This window comes from Gallinula chloropus (genome assembly GCF_964237585.1).
Source record: "Gallinula chloropus genome assembly, chromosome: 2".
NCBI classification, from domain to species: domain Eukaryota; kingdom Metazoa; phylum Chordata; class Aves; order Gruiformes; family Rallidae; genus Gallinula; species Gallinula chloropus.
In genome coordinates this window covers 21,276,645-21,295,378 of record NC_140086.1, presented here as the reverse complement: position 1 = coordinate 21,295,378, position 18,734 = coordinate 21,276,645, and the positions used below count along the sequence as shown (strand labels likewise).

At 38.7% G+C, this 18,734-nt stretch overlaps 1 protein-coding gene across 2 annotated transcripts in view; it reads left to right on the top strand.

The window, feature by feature from the left end:
- Positions 1–18,734, top strand: part of ZFPM2 (zinc finger protein, FOG family member 2) — a gene marked incomplete at both ends in the record, with an annotated part of 311,742 nt that overhangs the window by 206,641 nt on the left and 86,367 nt on the right. For both annotated transcript variants that reach the window (XM_084280125.1, XM_084280126.1), the window contains one exon: positions 584–695. In XM_084280125.1, coding sequence (XP_084136251.1) covers positions 584–695 — 112 coding nt within the window. The remainder of the gene's footprint in view (positions 1–583; positions 696–18,734) is intronic.

The window sequence follows — 18,734 nt, the reverse complement described above, 5'->3', positions numbered from 1 at the left end:
CAGCTTCTTTTTTTGGAGACAAAGCACGGTGAATCATTAGCATTATTATTATTATTGCAGACTTGGTAAAATCACGCATCAACACTTAGCAAAAGGGGAAAAAAACCATTATCCGTTCAGAAGAATTTCCTATGATAATACAAACGTTACCCAGGACAGATCTTTGAAATGGATACCAATTCTTTAAATTCTTTCCTGTCTGTTTCAGGAAATAGTAAGATCCCATTGATAGTGAAGTACAATGTGTCTAAAGTTCACTTCTGAACACTTGGCTCTTTTCTGTGAAAGTCATCTGCATTCCCTTTATAATTCTCAGCCACCAGAGATCTGCTTAATCTTAGAGATCTGATCCAATATCATTCGGAAAAATCCTTGATAATAGTTTCACCATTCAATCAATGAAAGAACTAAAGCTTACTGCTTGTGTCTCTTAAAAAAAATAATCCTGAGGCATGGGAATAAGACCTTGGCTTATGGGTTTGGAGATTTTGTTGTTTGCAAATAAAATGATTATTACTATTATTATTCAAGTTCTTAATCAAGGCAAGCAAATGGCATCTGTTTGTTATCATCCTTCCTACAGAAGACAAAGGCTTCAGTCCCCATGGTACTGACTGCTGGCCCCAAGTGGTTGCTGGATGTGACTTGGCAAGGAGTAGAAGACAACAAAAACAACTGCATTGTGTACAGCAAAGGTAAACACAAGCTGATTTTTTTTTCCTCTAAGTTTCTTGTGTAAGGTACTGAGATAAAAGTATACCTGTTGTGTAATAGGAAAATGAAGCAGTTTGTCTGCCCTTAAAGTCAAACATTTTTCACTCCCAGTTTCCTAACGTGTTCTGGGTTTGCTTTTTTCCTTCCCTTAATGATATAAAACCCCCGCATGGTGTCTGTAGTGTGCTAAATGCTTTATAAACACAGACTAAATGCTTTATAAACACAGAAGGACGTCAGCTGACAGAAGACATACCATCCATTTCTCTCTGAGAGTTAGCGCCTCTTGGGAAACATCAGTAAAATCTATACACTTTAAACAGGTGAATTCTTTCTGACATTTTATTGGACATACTAGATAGCATTTCTCCACATTCCATTACATTGTACACTACTAACTGAAATCTGGTTTTATAAGAAGAATGCAAACTTGATTGGACTATGATAAGACTTCATGTCAGCATGGTAACAGAAGATAACTGGAACTGGATTTCAGGGTTGTCACCTCTGACATTCCCGTCTGTGTGTACTGGCATGTCGTGCCGGTGCTTCACGGGAATGGATTGGCTAGTGGCAAAGTGTATTATTTCTGTCTTATGTGAATTGTCAGATTTGCTCAAGTAAATGTGAGTTCTCACAAGCCCCCCCCAAACATGCTTTGCCCAACCTACCACATCTAACAGCTACTTTGGTTCAAGATGCAAAGGCTTTTGTCTTACATCTTGAACCAAGGTAAAGAGCCTTGGGTTCAGCCCATAGTGTCATGGACTATGCACCATGCTGGTAGGTCAAGCTATGAGAGCTTTGTATGTGTGGTTATGGTATCAGAATTCTAAAATAAAACTACATAAAAAATCCAAAACAAAAAAACAACCTAAAAAAACAACACCCCACCAAAAACCCCAGCACTTGAATACATTGGGATAGCTTATTTAGTGTATATGGTTTTGTCATTCTCCCTGAAGACCAGGCTGTAAAATTATGACTTTCCTTCCTTGTATTTCAATCACCAATCATCTCAGCACTTTGTGACTACTTCAGAACATGCACTGTTCTTGTTTAATTTCTTTTAGGTTTTATTTCTAACCAAACAGACCTACTGAGATCAAAGATTTGTTTGCTGAGGCAACCTAGTGACCATTTCAGCATACAAGCATCCAGGCAAATAAGCACCCATATCAATATATTAACATACAAAACACTAATCATAACATCAAAGGCTCCTAAAAACTTACTAGAAACAATTACAACTTGTTCCTATAATCATTGCAATTTATACACTTATAAGAGGATTGCTTTTAAACTGCCACAAGCCTTTGAAAGTTGAAACGCTGAAAACAGGGAATTTGCATGTTAAAAATGAGTTGCACACCAGGGTCTTATAAATTCTTTCTATTATAATTACAGAATGCCAACACATTCATTCTGCAACCTGAAACACCTGCAGTACTAGAGAGCTGGGCTCAAATCTAAAAAGGGCTGAGCTTGCTGATTACTGCCCAAGTGAAAGACGCAGCAAAGTGCTCCAAGTAATGTGGCAAAGCTTTTCTGGGGACTGCAGAGCTGCAGTCTGCTGTTTGTAGTGTTGAATACTCACAAGCCAACTTCTCTGCAACAACTTTTTAGTGTGATGAGAAATTACGTTCATTCCAAAATACAGCTTCGGCAAATTCCCATAGGATGATGTCTTATCAAGTATTACATTCTTTCTGTAATTATAATAATACTTAGCACATATATACCAGTAAGACTTCTCATCTTCAAAGTACTTTACAAACACTAACTAATTCATTAGACAGTTCGGTGCTATCTGTCTGATTGAATCAACTGAAATATGACTTTTTTTCCCAAAAAAATGCTTCAAAAATTTCTTTAGTTTGGTGCAGTCTGAGTGGCCTAAAATATCACTATTTTCATTCCAATGTGCTGGATCTTGCTGCACTGATGATGCCGGTTTATTTTAATGTTTGGTTAACAAGGTATTGTGAGATGATCATCAGTGCTCAAGGTGAATTTTGTTCTTTCTGCTGCAGATGTGTGTTACAGCTAAAGTTGAGGATAAATTTGACCCCTATTTTATAAATACATGTTTAAAACCTTCCAGTTCACTAAACTAATGCAGGAAATAAGTTGTAGACATGCTCTACCTTCGCTGCATTCTGTTTGTGTCTTTGCGCTTTGAGTTTGCTGCTGTGTTGTTCATTAAGCACCTACACTTCCCTCAAGCCCTGCTGGGATTTTTTGTTCTAGAAAGATTAATTGGCTTGGATCACAAAACAATGTCAAATAGAAGATGGTAAAATAAATAAATAGAATAATGTTTCTTCCTTCAATTTGTATCTCATCATTCCAGATTACATAGCAATGATTTGTGTTAGCTTTCTGTCTCCTATAGTGCCATTACTTCTAATGAAACGGTGTCAGCTGGCATGTAGTTGTAATTCGATGTTATGTTGTAGTTGCATGTGTATAATTTTTTAGTTTGCTTAGCAATACATTGTTATTTCTGAATGCAATTAGCTGAACAAATGTGTGGAACTGTACACGTAGCAGATTTGCTCAGCTGGGAGCTGTTTTCCTTACCATGCCCAAGATGAGATGAGTGGAGTAAATTGGCACACTTCTAAGAGAAAAATAAGTTTGGTAATTGGCTAGCAGTATGTGGTGCTGGTCAGTGAGTTGCTGACTCAGAAGTGTGTGCCATTTTTCCTGTTAGCTTATTACAGTGATGTCTTGGAGAGCAGAATTGTCCCTGGTCTTTCAGGAGAGCATCCAAGTGTCATCCTGACTTAACCTAAAGCTTTGGGCACTGTAGTGTCCCACATATTGCACACAAAATAATCATTGGGAGGGGAGTCTGGCATTTAGTTTATATGGAATGTGAATCTGAAATGGCCCACTAACTCCCTCTTTGCTTTCAAAACTCTCTGTAAAATATTTTCCCTGGGTGAGCAAGAAGAAAAAGTGTGTGTGCATGCACCTATGTGTATATATATGAGCTACATATATAGGATTACGTTGCTAAGTTATTACAATGGAATCAAAACCCATCAGCTATATAAATTTTCAGATTAAGAAACTGGTTATTTAAAGTCGTACATCAGAGTATGTTCACAGTGCATAGCTATGAAATAACTATTCAGTATTTGAAATTAATTCTCTTTAGTCTAGGATCACATATTACTATCTAGCTACATTTCTGCCATACTGGGACAAATTAGGAAAGGGAAAAAACAGTTCATTAGTACCCCTTTTTACGGGCTCTGATACAAGCTGGCTACTCATGGCATGTGCCATTATCCTATTCCAGTTCCTTTGAAAGGAAACTTTTACAACTGTAATTACATTTAAAAGACATGCTCTTTTTGTTTTAAAATGTATGTCAAACTTCTCTCATCTTTCAAAAATAGTCTATTCAATAATTTAAGAGATGCCCTTGAAACCGTAACTGCAATTTTAGAGACAGATCTTAGGACTCATACCTTATCTAGAATTGTAAGTATGTTCTCTCCAAAAAGCAGTTACACAGTTTTAGTAATTCAAGCATTGACAGGAAGTATTAACTATATGGACTATATGTTCATCACAGCATCATGTACTTGAGAAGCACTCGTGCCTAACAGAGTTCTGGACCAGACCTGGTAAATCTCTAAGACTGGAAGTAGGAGTCCCGCAGCCTGGGAAAGGGGCTGGGGTATTAACTGCAAATCTTCCACTGGGACTGTAAGCGATTGTGAAAACGAATTACCAATGAATAGAATAGAAATGGTGTAAAAAATACAGTTGCACAGACTGAAAACCCTGGTCATGTAGGAGACATTTTTCTAGATATTATTTAAGCCATTTATGTGAAATGTATGGATACCGTATGTTTAGTGGCATTGTTAAAACAGGGTGTCTGTACAAATATTTAGCTGTGGGAATTATAAAATCATAAGGCGATTAAGTTAGCTAGTTGTGAAATTCCAATATTGCTTTTTAAATGACTTCAGGATATAGGAGGTGCTAAGGTTATTATCTGTTATCAGGAATACAGCGGAATTGTACGACTGGATAATAACTAAACAACTGACACAATGTAAAATTACATTATCAGTGTGTTAAAACAAAATTGCGCCCTAAAGGAGTCTACATGCCAGCTCAGAGCTGCAGTGTAATTATGCTTAACTCTGATAATTAAAATACAACGGAGATCAACAGAATCATTTTCATTAAGAAAATTATTAATGATGGTGGTATAACAGTAATTGATTGCAGAGCACCACAGGATAACTCTGTGCAGGAAAACCAACATGTGTAGTGTGTGTCTGGGCCGGTTGGGTTGCGTGGCGTACCACCGAGCACACTGCCCAGCCAGGTGGCAGCTCTGGGGCACATCTTCTCCTGCAACTCCCAGATTGGAAAGTAGCTGCTCTTCTGGTGGTGGCGTGGACAGAGAGGCACAGGTGCTAGGGGACAGGGTGGTGGGACAGGGTAGAGGTCAGCTGCTGAAAAGGAGCTGGTCACCAGCAGCGACACACACGCTGCTCTAGCCATCCGTCATCTCATTTCATGTGAGGTGGTGTTTGGTTTTGCATTTCCATTAGTGATTTACTGATGTTATTTCCTCCTCTGCCTGGCCTCGCTGAGTAGTTTATGCCCTTCGTTATTTCTGAGAGGATGCAGGAGAAGGAAAAAACCCATCCTCACCCCAGCGCGGTTCCACGGGCACCACGCCACATCTTCGTATGTAATTCCACAGGATGGTCCTGTTAATTGTCCCGGCGGTACGGACGTGTGATATCAAATGCCATTAAAAGCCTCCATCCCTCCCTAAATGAAATTGCAGTCAGTGCCCACCAAGTGACTATAACAAAATCCTGGCTCGGGAGGATGTTGCCCAAGGCTAAGATCTGAGAATTGAATTTTATTTTATTTTATTTTTTTTGGTAAGCACAAAACCAGGGGGTGGGGGGTGGGGGGGTGTAAATTCGGGGGAGTGCTTCCCCACACAGAGAAGGGATGGGCGCTTGCTCAAACAGATGCTGCTTTTGAAAGCTGCCCAAAAAAGTCTATTCTCCAATCACAATAGAGAACAAGCCTGCTAGGGTGGATTTACAGGATTAGATTAGTTAAAATGACAGCTGCCCACACTGAAACTGTGTCATGTAGCTAATTTATAAATAGAAACTCTAGAAGAGGCAGCACACAGGAGAAGGCAGAGCAGAAGTCCGGGCTGGAAGCAGGGCTTCCCCTGGCTGCACTGTGCCATGCTCAACGTAAAATAAGTCAGTAAATACATAGTTGTTTGCAGGTTTAATTGGTTACAGGAATGAGTTATTTAGATGTTACCTGAAATTGCTAGTAAGAATTGATGGCAATTTTTAATTAATTTTGCAAATTTAAAGTAAACAGTTTTTGTTTGGTTTTGTGGGGTTTTTTAAATAGGAAAAGTCAGTTGTCACAACAGAAGGTTCTTAAATTTTTTTTTAGGGACAGAACATTACTTTTCTTAATTGTTCTGTGAGATCCTTGATACCACATTTCCCCCAGTAAATGAGTTTTCAGCAAGTGAATACTTATTTTTTTTCCAGGAAATGTAATAGTACATTGTGTCACAGATACAGAACATCAGAGACCCTAATGAGACACAGGTCAAACATCATAGGGAGTTTAAACACTGCTGCATTAGAATATGAGTATATTTTGGTTTGGGTCAGAGAACAAGTTGTTTAATAGGCCAAAGGTTAACTTGGGGCACATATTTTTAGATTGCAAGAGGCTTCTTTCCACACACTACTAAAAGAAAATTCAGTGTATTTACTTAGTCCATTCCATGTGGGCAGTCAGAAACCCACAGTACCTGCTGTCCCTAAACAATGTGCTGAAGCCTTTGGTGGTGCTGCAGGTTTTTGTTCTATGTACCCACTGACAAAAAAAATCCAAGTTTTTAACAAAAATGTGTGTGCTGCTTATTTTAATATCAAAGGTGCACAGAAAAGGTTGGTTTCCACAGTAAAAATTTGTGAAATATTTCTTAAAGGAAATATAATTGTGTATATACAATATACACAATTATACTCGTAACAAGCGTAACATGTTCTCTACAAGGGCAATATACCCGTTGCAGTCATTGGAATAGTCTCATGGATACAGATGTAAAGGCGTGATTTGTAGGCAAGTAGGTGGCACCATTCACGTTTGAGTTTGCAGGGCTGTTGAGAAGAGAGGATGCCTAATGACACTGTTATGGACAAAACCATCGCAAATCAGTTCTGCTGCTATCCTCCCTACCTACAGGAAAAATGTTTGGTCCCCAGGACTAGTAATATTTCTTGCTTGCTGATGGCAGGTGCAGTGTTGCAGACTTAATGCCAATGCAATTCAAAGAACTCACACAGTAGGATTTGACTTTTTCCGTACTTTTTGTTTTTCACTTATGCGGATAGATCCAGGGGAGGATTTTCTGCTTTAGGGAGTTTAGAGGTCAGGGCCTTGTATATGGTCTTAATTAGCTACAAGAAAAAGGTTATTTTATGCATCTTTATGGAATTAGTATAATATGCATATAATAGCACACAGTGAATTATTACATGCCCTCTAAATTCTAAGCGTGTAGATAATAAAGGGAAGATGACAAGAAATGCAGGGGTACAGCTATATTTCCACTTTCAATATGAAACTGCTTTTGTTCATTATTACTGCATTTCATTTATAGAGCAGCCAAGTGATATTTTTAGGTTGTTCTGATATGTACATTGGTTCGTTTTTTTTTTTTTTCTTGTGTTCTTCTTGTCACTTATTGTGTAGTTCATTTCATAGTTTGAAATTGGAATTCTTTTTCATTTGAGGAAGCAAGGAAATAGGCAGAATGCTGACATGATTTGCACAGAATTATACAGTTTGGTCCGAAGCTATAAAAAGTCATAAACTGAGTCTAACACTCACCTGTGAGAATATATTCAGGATGAAAAAGAAGTCCAGTCTATGCTTCACACTGGGACCATGTCAAAAGAAATATTTTTTCAACCATTCAAACCACTGGCAAAAATAAATGCAAACATCATGCTAAGATTCCCCCAGCCCCCCGCCAAAGATATGTATTTCTCCCTCATTTTTCGAAGTCAATTGCAGTAGAATCAGTCATTTAGAAATCATTTTAAGAAAAACGTTGTTATTTTCAGGGTATGACATAGATGCTAAATGTGTTTATTTTCTTTTTAATTACATTATTTTTTCTTCAATCCATTATGCTAAATAAATATTGAGGACTGCAGTAAACCTTGTGACCCTCATGGCTTATGGTAGCATTACCTCTGTCATCTTCCCTGCAGAGGAAAAGGGAAGGAAAAAAAGCCCCCAAATTTGCTGAGCCACACATTTCAAGTTGTCGACAACCCCATCCACAAGAAAACAGAAGAAAATATATATGCACTCTGTCCTGTCAAAAGGCTTTCGTCTTATCTTGAGAGACTGTCAGGGCAGGAACATCATGGAATGGACAGGAGTCTATTAAATTAATAAGCTGCTGGATGGTGTCTGGAGAGTTATGATGCTCCATAAATCCAGTTTGATCATGGTGGACAAGGTTTAAATCTGCAGCCTTCTAATACACATCCAGGTCCTGGATTGGATTTGAAGTTTTGTGCTGGAGACACAGAGATAGTCCTGCAGCTTGTGAATTAAGATTTATCTTTTTTTCATACTTTTTTTTTTTTCTCCCCCTTACACTTCTTGACAAAAATGAAAACACCTTAGGGATCCTGGCAAATGTTACTGCTTGAATTGAAAGAGCTGTTGTCAAGGTGAAACCATGACCTAGAAGCCTAAAATCAAACCTTGGTTGTTCTTTCCAGGCAGCTCCATTGGTACAAAGTATAACATGTCTGTGGGGAAGGAAACAGTGCTAGATTCATCTGCAGCCTGTTTTACAGTGATTCCTGTCAAATTCTCCTGTTTGTGATACAAGACAAACTAATGGTGTGCTGTATAAAAGCAAAAGCTAAAAATGTAGAAATATGTTCTTCCCCCATTTTGAGGTGGTTGTGTATGTAATTGACAGTGTGGTGTGAGATTTCTGTGCCCTTTACCTCTAAATAGATTAAGCCTGATGGCAGTAATTCAGGGAAGACTTTTCCGTAGCATTCAAGGTGCCAGGCTCCCAGGAGGACATTTGTGACGTGCAGCCATGATGTCCCTCTGGGCTGTGGAGCTGGACCGCCTGGAAGGCAATGTTAAAATCATGCTGGGTGTGTTCTGTTTCTCGCTGCTTATAAGTAAGGCTGTTGCTGTGGCTCAACAGGTGGAATTAAAGTGCCTCTTGAGCACTTAATTGACCTACAAGCCAGTGATTCGTTATCAGGTCTCTGGTGTCCTCTTCTTGTGACTCTGGAGACTCCAGCAAGTGCTTGCTGTGCTTGCTCACATTGGCAGTGGCACAGCCAGCAGTTCTCCCTCCTCAAACTTCCTAGCCTGCTTAATTTATTTGTTGGTGGTACCAGGAATCTATGTTACTTTTAAAAGCAATGTGTGCTCATTTTTGTTCTCATTGTAAGCACAGAAGCTTAAAGAGACTTCTTGACACCAGAGAAATATAAAAACGATGTCTGTGTTGAAAGAAATGGATAGGTCCTGTTGCAATACCGATGCTGAGATTTGGTTTATGCTTGGGAAAATGCTTCCAGAGGAAAGCAATTGGAAAAGCTCTTCTGATGTGCAGGTTTCCTTAAACAGAAATTGAGATTAAGATGTAACCCTCAGTCATATCCATACATACATCTCCCTCCTTTGTTTTCCAGAAATTACCTAAGAGCTGTAACCAGAGATCATAAGTGAGTGAATCCTGACCTCTCTATCGATCCTGGGGATCAATCTGTGTACTCTCTGATCCAAAGATCGATGTCAGCATTTCTCCCCTTCTCCCACAGCATTCCAGCACTGCTCCTCACTGCAGACAGAGGCATCAAGGGAAAGGGCTTTACAGCAGGGCACCATGGTGCAGAGGCGGGCAGTGCAGAACACATCCATTTTCCTAATGTGCTCACAATTACACCCTCTTACTCGGATCAGGTCACGAAGTGTGCATAGTGAGATGGGGAGGAGGGAGAGTGGAGGTTGGGGAATCAGCTCCATCATGGCACAACGCATGGGAGTCTCTTATTGCTGCCCCCCTCTTGTAAGGGGGGCAGGATGGTCCCAGTGTCTCGAGCTGCCCTTCTCCTCACCACTGCTTGGGCAGCACTCAGCCATCCCAGCATTTTAGTCTTTTCTGAAGAGAACTGATTAAGGTGTGGAGAAGTTGCAACATACTCCAGTGAGTGTTTACTGTTTAAGGAATGGACCCCTGTTACTGCGGACACAGAGAAAACTTAGCAGCTTTCTTATGGTGCAATTTATTTTGATGTTACAAAAAGAACAGAAAAAAAGAATTTAAAAGCTGTTTGAGATTTGATTTTCTTGTTTCAGTTTCATTCCATGGGGGCATTCAGGGCAGTATGACTCTGACAAACAGAAACCCATGCTGGAGTGTACCCTAGTTGTGATTTTGAAGCAAGTTGCAATGCTGAAGCAGATTTGGTAGACATGTTCTGTGGCTGAGGGGTGATGCACATGGCTGAATCAGGGGCATACAGAGCCAAGGTTTGTTGCTGGAGCAGAAAGTGAAAAGAGCCTGCAAGATAATTTCCTATGGTAATATCATAGTATACAGACATAAGTATATAAATGCATACATACATATATAGAAAGAGAAATCTCAGGCCTGTGTTTCACTCAAGCCACCAAAGACTGTGAAATCTCTATCCATAGATGTAATACATACTTCTTCATAGTGACTCCAGCTATTGAGAACAATTACACCTTCACAGACTAATAACCATTGAGAGGAAATATTATCAATTTAGAAAAGTGTTTAGAAGAGAGAAAGAATAAATCCTAACTTTGTTAAAGCTGGAGAAGAATGCTGGTATTAGCTTTATAATTTGGAGACAAACACTAGTTTTGCAATAAAGTGCTGAAAGTAGAAGGCAGCACAGAGGAAAATACATATTTTTATGAAGTGCAAACCAGTGTAAAAATAATATTGAAAAGTTAGGTTGTATTAAGAACACCAGAACAGAGGTGTATTCAGACTTAATCAGATGTATTTAGTAATCAATGTAGCTTTCTGTTTAAGAAAATAGAAGTGCACAGTCAGAACATGGATACTGGGCACTCTAACATTATTCCGGTGAATTCGGGAGGAATCGTGTTTGTGACAGTGGGGATATAGAAACATGCACAAATGGAAAATTTGCTTCTACAATTGAATATATCAAAATAATGTTATAGAAACATATTGAACAGTAAGAAAAGGACACAAATTATCCAAGATCTGAAAAAATTAAAGGACTGGTGGGTTAATGGGAATTGACTGATATGCCCTCACCTTCAACAATGAAACCGCGATGAAATGGTGTGGTTATCTGTTAGCTGAAATGAATATTCAGAAATGTAGGAGCAGAAGCATCTGAGACACAGGGGAGACAGGATTGTCTTTGGCCAGCCAAAATGTTTGGTGATATTGTAAAATGGGTGACTGAACTTAAAGTATGAGATGAAAAGGAGCTGTTTTACACTGGGAAATGATATGGGTGGCATCAAGTGATCACCATGCATCTTCTATTAATAAACTGTTCTTTTAAATGTGAACAGGCTTGCTTTTGTGGTGGCTGCACGTGCATTTTAATGGATTTAAATTATGTGAGGTTTAAATGAATTTTCAAGTTACAATTAAATGAAAATTTAAAATAAGACTGACAGATTGCTAAAGCTAAGCGAGTTTTATGATTAAGGTTCAATTAAATTATATTTATCGTTGGAGTAAATGAAGTATAAAATCACAAACAATGATATTTTTCAGTAGCTTACTTTGGTGGAAAGTGTAGCCTGAAGTATGACTTCAAGACTTTTATCTTCCCTCCTAAAGTAGAAATTAATTAGGGCTAAACAAGCATAGGCTATACGTTCAGAACCCCATCCTGAAAGTCTTTCGTGGACCAGTGGTCCAGGAGCAATTTACTTGAAAATCTGTTTTGTGATGCAAAGTATTATGTATTTTATATGGGTTTAATGACTTAAGTTAGGGCAAAAGTACAAATTTTAATGATGGTTTGAAGAATGAACTGGTTTTGTTGCTTTCATGGAACCTACTTCTGTCCCTTCGCTTTCTCAGAAGATATGCTGAGATCGACTCTTTAAATACAGCTCTTTCTCTTTCAGTGTATGTTCTATGTAGATCCCTAAATGCCATAAGCTTTGCAGTGAGTCAAGGCGTGACTGCTGGTTTTGTACACACAAGCTTACATCAGTTACATCTACTGCACCATTATGTGTGAGACATGACAATTTTCTGGCTTGCCATGATCTGATCGTCAGCTTTGTCTAAGTGTGGTCCTGCTCCGTTTTTCTGATACGCTTCCTGTAAGTTGTAAATCATTTTATCTTCATTTTGTCCTACAGAAGTGTTTGCAGAAGGAACAACATTCTGTATTCTCTTTCTTTGGTCTGATTTGAATTCTGTAATCTAGGGCACAACATGACAGGTGGATTGACTTTGGGCCTTGAGGAACTTGAGTATTTTGGACATATTTAAAAATGAATCCACAGCATCATAAAAAGACCATTCCTCCCCTTTTCAAAAAAGCTCCTAAGTGACATTAAGCAGTAAAACTTAATTTCAGATCAATTGCACCTAAAAAAACCCGTTTAATATATTCAGCTAGAAGATTCCAAAAAAGTGATGAGCTGATATATGACCTTCTTCTCTTTAAGAACATATGTACATATTCAGTGAAGCAAAGCATGATCCTAACATTAGCACTTGGATTTTTGTTGTGCATTGCTAATTATTGCAAAGACTGAACATGTGCACAGTCAAATACTGAGAAGTCTAGTTGCACAGAGAGAATTCAGTTCCTGAGCCAGAGAAGTCTCTAAAGGAACCCACTGAGAAGTACTGCCCTTAGCAAGAGCATTTTTTTAACTGGGATACTTTCCAGCTGTTAAACTGGTACATGGGAGATCTAAGAGTTGGTCTTTAAGCTGAAGATACTGAAGGAAATTCTTATGTTTGGGACTGCTGATCTTGTGTTTCCATCTTGTATGACTGCATCACATCCCTTGCGTTGTCTCTGGGATGTTAGTGTTATAGAAGAATCAATAGGAGATGATTAGCTGAGGCTTCCTTTGAGCACATTAGCCTGACAGTGTACCATTAATATCTAGCAGCATTCTTTATTTTTCCTTAGTTTACTTAGTTTCTTTACCTTCTCTCTTTCAGGTAAATTGGGTCAATTTGCATTTGCGATTGGCAGACCCCAGCCGCTCTTACCAATGATGTGGGCTGCTGGGTGAAAAAAAAACAGCTTGCAGGTTTTAACAGTAAATGTGAATCTAATTCTGTGCTTTGGAAATGGACCGATCAGATTTTAGTTGTACACCACTAATCAAACACCTGATTTGTTAATCCATGTCACTTTTGCATAGTTACAACTTATCAGATCCTGGAAAAAGTTTGCCTGTGATTCATACTGCAGTGAATTTGTTAGCTGTGACCCCCCAAATTAGTTAATAGGCACATAAAAAATGCACACTGTTCCTTTTCCAATAATTTATTTTCATATGGCATCTCTGATGAAGATGTGTTAATATTTGTTAAAAGAAAGAGTTTTGTAGAACAATGCAGTAATAAAGAATAAATGGAGGACACAAAAAGAAGAAAACTGTACTCTTCAGAAAAACAATTTCGTTTTATTTAGGAAACAATCTTGCTTTTTTAATATTGTTAATTAAAACTCAATAGTTTTAGATTCAATATTCTTGTAGGGTTACTGTATTATTTTGCTTTATTCTGACATACCTATTGTTTCTATGGAAAATAGGTATTTCTCCATAGAACAGAACCAGTTAGCCTATATCCTTAATACAGGAAACAGCAGTTAACATTTTGGGGTACCCAAAATATTTTCAGTATGTCATTCATCGTTGTAATTTCTTTCCTCGTTTTCCTGCTCTGCAGAAATTTAGGTGCACAGAGGAAATACCCAGCAAAGGATGAAACAAGTATCTGAGTAGTCCTTTCTAGCATGTATACCATGTCGTAATAGTAAGGACCCAAAGATACTGAACTCTGCCTTCCAGAGATGGAAAACATTGTCACTAGGCAGTAAGTCTTAGGGGGAGACTTACAAATCCCATGTCATCCCTTCATTGTAGATCCTAAGCATGCATTACTAACGGGGCTCTTTGGCAAATTAAAACACCAGAGAAAAGCCACACAGGACTTTACGTAGAGTTCAGGAGATGAAAAGGAACTGCTGGAAGTAATTGAGTTCCAACGTTTTGATAATGTATGAGTTGCTTAATTACATTTGCCTTTGTTCCTGTTTGAAAGCAGAATGCATCCTTCTCTTTTGCAGAGGCCACTTTTCCACAGTGCTCTATGGTTGATAATCTAGAGCTTAACTACACATAGGGGGACCAACAAATAAGCTTTGCAAAGCAATAGCATGCATACTGCATCCTCAGAATCTGTTTACATTGCCTGCTTAGAATATTTTGTATAGACTAAAGTAATAGTACACAAGAAAGAGAAAATATATAGTACTCTTCATATCTGAATAGCCTGGAGAGTGCATGATTTATGGCATCCGTGGCTGAAATGCAGGAAATGTTTTCTTGACTGGAAGTGTTTTTAAAATGCTACGTAACATGTGCAGTAACAGTATGCCTCCTTTTAGGGCAGGAGGTAAGAAGCAAACATTTCAGGCCTTGCTGCTTCGGAAAGATTTGTATGCTCAGCGTGTCTCTTTACATCTATCACCACAAAGAGGCAAGAAAATAAAGGATTATTTGGAAGTGTATCGATAGACTGGTGAAATGGTGAAATAGCCGGGTTTTTGATAACTTTTGTGTATATGTGGAGTTGGAGCTGCTGACATGTAACCTGGCTATATCTCATTAGGTTTATATAGGAAAAGTGAGAATTTTTTCTGAATCTATTTGATGCCCTCCTTTTTTCATTTTTTAGTATATATAACTCTTCTTTTGGGAGATTTTAGTATAAAATACTTTCTTATCCCACGGACAACTCAATCTGAGTTGCTTTAGAATTTGAAATCTTTCCAGTCATTAGTTGGAGATGTAGTGAGAGCTCAGCTATAAACAGATTTGAGTTTAACTTCTAATCGCTGTTCCATAGAGAGAAGAAACTCATAGCTGAAATACTCGCAACAACTTTTTGGTATTTGATTTGCATCACAGTGAGGTACAGCTCTGTATTTGGATCTGATTTTGTACTTCCTCAGAAAGCACTGACATTTGGATCTGGGAGGAGGTTGTCATTCTTGGCTTGACATTTTTAATTGATTTTTTTTTTCAGATTTGTAGCCCTTCTTAATTCATATTTTGGGCCAGTCCTAAGACATTAATTTTTTTTTTGGGGGGGTGGGTTTTATTTTTAATTGGAGGAGTTTGGGAATACCTGTTTCTCATGGAGAAGAGAAAGTGCATGAAGGCAACTGAATGTAGTGAAAGTAGTCTGATCCTAAATTGTTGGATTATTCATAGGTTGCTCTAATACTTCTCAGGTTGTAGTCTGCTGGCAATATAGTTTCAATAGATGCACTAAGGAAAGTGCCAAGACCAGCTTTGACAGGTTTTTCTTTTTTTTTCTTCTTTTTTTTTTTTTTTTTTCTCCTCCTCTTTCTCTTTTAATCCCTGTGGGGCTCTGTGATTTTTCATAGCTGGACTAAAGTTGTGTCAACGGGAGACTTGCACCATAAAGACTGAAATGTTAAAGAAAGCTACAAGGAACAGCTTTGAGGCAAGGTTTCAAGCTTTGTCATCACGCTTGAAGAATTTTCTGTTTAATGTACTGTAATGCAGTATTCAATGGGGACAAGTTTAATTGAGTTTTACACAACCCAGTTGGGAGTAGCGCTGCAAGGTAGGTGATGTCTAGGTTTTTAATCTTCCACTCCAGAGAGGCTTGTTGACGAAGTGGTTCTTTCTCTTTGTAAGAAAAAAGGGAAGCATGAGAAATGATACATCCGTGGATAAAACCAATTGGCAACCCCCAAAGGAATGAGGGCGATAAGGCGAATCCAGCACTTGTAAGAAATAAAAGAATCCAACTGTTCATTTAAATGAGAAACAACACATGTGATTGAGGAGGCAGGGAGGCTGGGCGCTGGAGTGGGGAGGAAGGGACTAACAAACAGAGCGGCTGGTGTCGGAGTTAGGCGTCCCACACAAACAAGCTGGGCTTTCTTAGGAGGATTACCAAAGAGATAGTTAACAATGTGCATTTTTTTAAAGAAAAAGCAGAGCCAGGAATTTCCTGTGTCCTGAGAAGGTGGCTGAAGTGGCAGGAGGGAGGGAGCTGCTGTTAAGCAAGCCCTACTTAAAGAATCGCTATTCCTTCCCTGAGGCCTAACAGCAGCTCTCTATCAAACAGCGTAAAAATAGCACTGGACCCTGTCAAAGAGAAAATAATACCTTCTGTGTAAGCCTCAGTGTATTAAACTGTAGTCCCGTTCAAGTTACTTCTGCTAGAACTTAAGCAGCAGAAAGGATAAAAGTGTGCACTCGATACACTGCCAAATCATCTCCCTCCTTTGGCTCTGCATCCCTGCTAAAGCAAAAAGTGTTTAGCCAGCCCTAAAAGTGCTCTCTGCCCTTCATTAAAAATTCCACTCTTGCCAATCGCATACAATTATGTGTTATAGCATATTTTAATTTTCACCTATAAAGCAATACCAATACTTTTCCACTTGTTTTCTCTTAAGATGCTTACGAGATTTGACCTGGTGTGTGGCAGACACTGTTTGTTTGTTTTGTCATTTAACGCTCATGTTGACATATTTGTTTAGGGAACTTTTTCTCCTCTCTCCAGAGTCATTTGCTGGAGGAAACACTGTGCTGTGCAGTAATGGTTTTCAGGTTTTGTCTGCCGTCTTACCATCAGACCTCTGATTCTGTTTCATCAGAATCAACACGCTGTGGTTTTTCCTCCAGTGTACTGCAGACCAAGGCTGGCATGAGTTCAAGCAAGCAGGAGTTTGAGGGGGGGGCTTTGCTGCATTTGGGCACAGGGCAAAGAGAGCATCCATCCAGGCCAAACTAGAACATCCATCGCCAGTGCTGAAAATGAGCCCCAACAGTAAGTTTAGACTCACATGCTTTTGCAAACTCACTGGTTCCTCCTTCCTTTGCCCAGACTGGGTGGCTTTCACACCCGCCGTAGTGGAGGGAAGGCAGCCGTGGCTGCTAGTCCAGCCTGCTTTCAGGAGGAGAACAAGGGGTGGGTTTCATAACAGCGTGGAAAGCCTCGGTAACCAGCTATTGTGTGGGAGGGTTGAATTTCACCCGCAGAACACATACGGTGAGACAAATTGGAAATTGCAGTGGAATATGCAGAATTTGCACTGTGCTGCTTTCCGAGGTACCACCAGAATCCCTGTTAAATTTATAAACACAGTACACATGCAAAGTACAGAGCTGAGCAAATAATTCACAATGAATAATTTATCTGACAAATTTAGCCTTTTTTCTGCTCATGAAATATCCATGAACAGATCTGTGATTTGTAACTGCAACCTTTACAGCGCATTAGCATAGGGTTTTTTTTAATTTAATTTCCTTGTGTAGTTTGGTGTAAAAAAGTAATTCCCTGTTATTAATCATATTAGCATTTTAAATAGTCCAAAAGTAGGCTTTGAAGTTCAGCCATCAACTAAGTGAAGGAGCTGAAGTAGATAGGTGGTTTTACCTTGCTCCTGCTGCTGATTGTCTGGAAAGATTTTTTTCCATAGGCTACATTTACAAGGAGACAATCACAGCAATTTTTATTTTTGCAGCCTCTCCATTTGACATAGAAAAATACAGAACCATCTCTTCTTTGGTGGAAGGGAATATTCCAAACAACAGCAGTCAATGAAGCACAGATTTCAGATTGAAATTGAGGTGGGAGGGCTTGGGAGGATGGGGCTGCACCCTCCACTTTTCTTAATAACAATACACGATTTGAAGGATTTTGCCATGTATCTCTCTCATAAGACGTGGAATCTATCTCCGTTGTAGCCTGACCGTGGGATCCCTTTGTCTCTCTGTGTGGGCTGAAATAATGGGGAGAAATGAGACTCATATTTCAAAAAGCCTTAGCAAAATTTGAAGTACCATTTACAGAAATAATTACATGTGGTTAAATCAACATGGATTAAAAATCTGAGGTTTGAAAACAGCATTAGCAGACATGCTTGCCTAGGATTCGTAGGTGCTACATTTTTTTCAGTCTGTTTGTCTTCCTATTCTAGTATATTGTCTATACTCAAGAAAAATCATTACTGTTTACTGTAGACAAAACTTTGAGTACTTTAATGGGTTTCAGTTAAGTTGTCAATTGAAGTATTTGTGGCTTTGGTAGAAATGCAGTTAGACATTTTTACTGTTGAGAGCCTTTCAGTTTATTGAATTTCTCCCATGATTCCAAAATTTCAAAATATTTTTTTAACATATGCCAAATTTTATCTTTATCTATGTTAAGCTGTAACTTCAGAGGCAATGCTTCAGAAATGGAAAGAAATACAAGAAAATTCAACTGAGAAAGTTTAATTAAGTGGGGCTACTCTAGCCAAAATAATGCATTGGTACTTCATTTGACATATTTAAGGATAATGTATGGCTTATGAGGCTCTACTTAGAGGAAGAGCTTTAAGGATCTAACTGGTCAACAGACCTGCTTTATGTCTGTATTCACAGTTAAATGTGTAGGCTTTGATGGAAAAAGTTTTAGTCTCTCTTTTCTGATGGTACAGGAGAATTAAATACAGCTAAGAAAGAGTCAACTGAATTTTACTCCTCAGAACAGTTTAATAAATTCCAAGCAGTTCTATATCAGTACAAACCTACTGGGGGCATTGAATGCCTTCAACATCTGCCATTTAAAAAAGACCTAATTTGGTCCTCAGAAACACCATACTAACTGATGAGTGATATAGAAA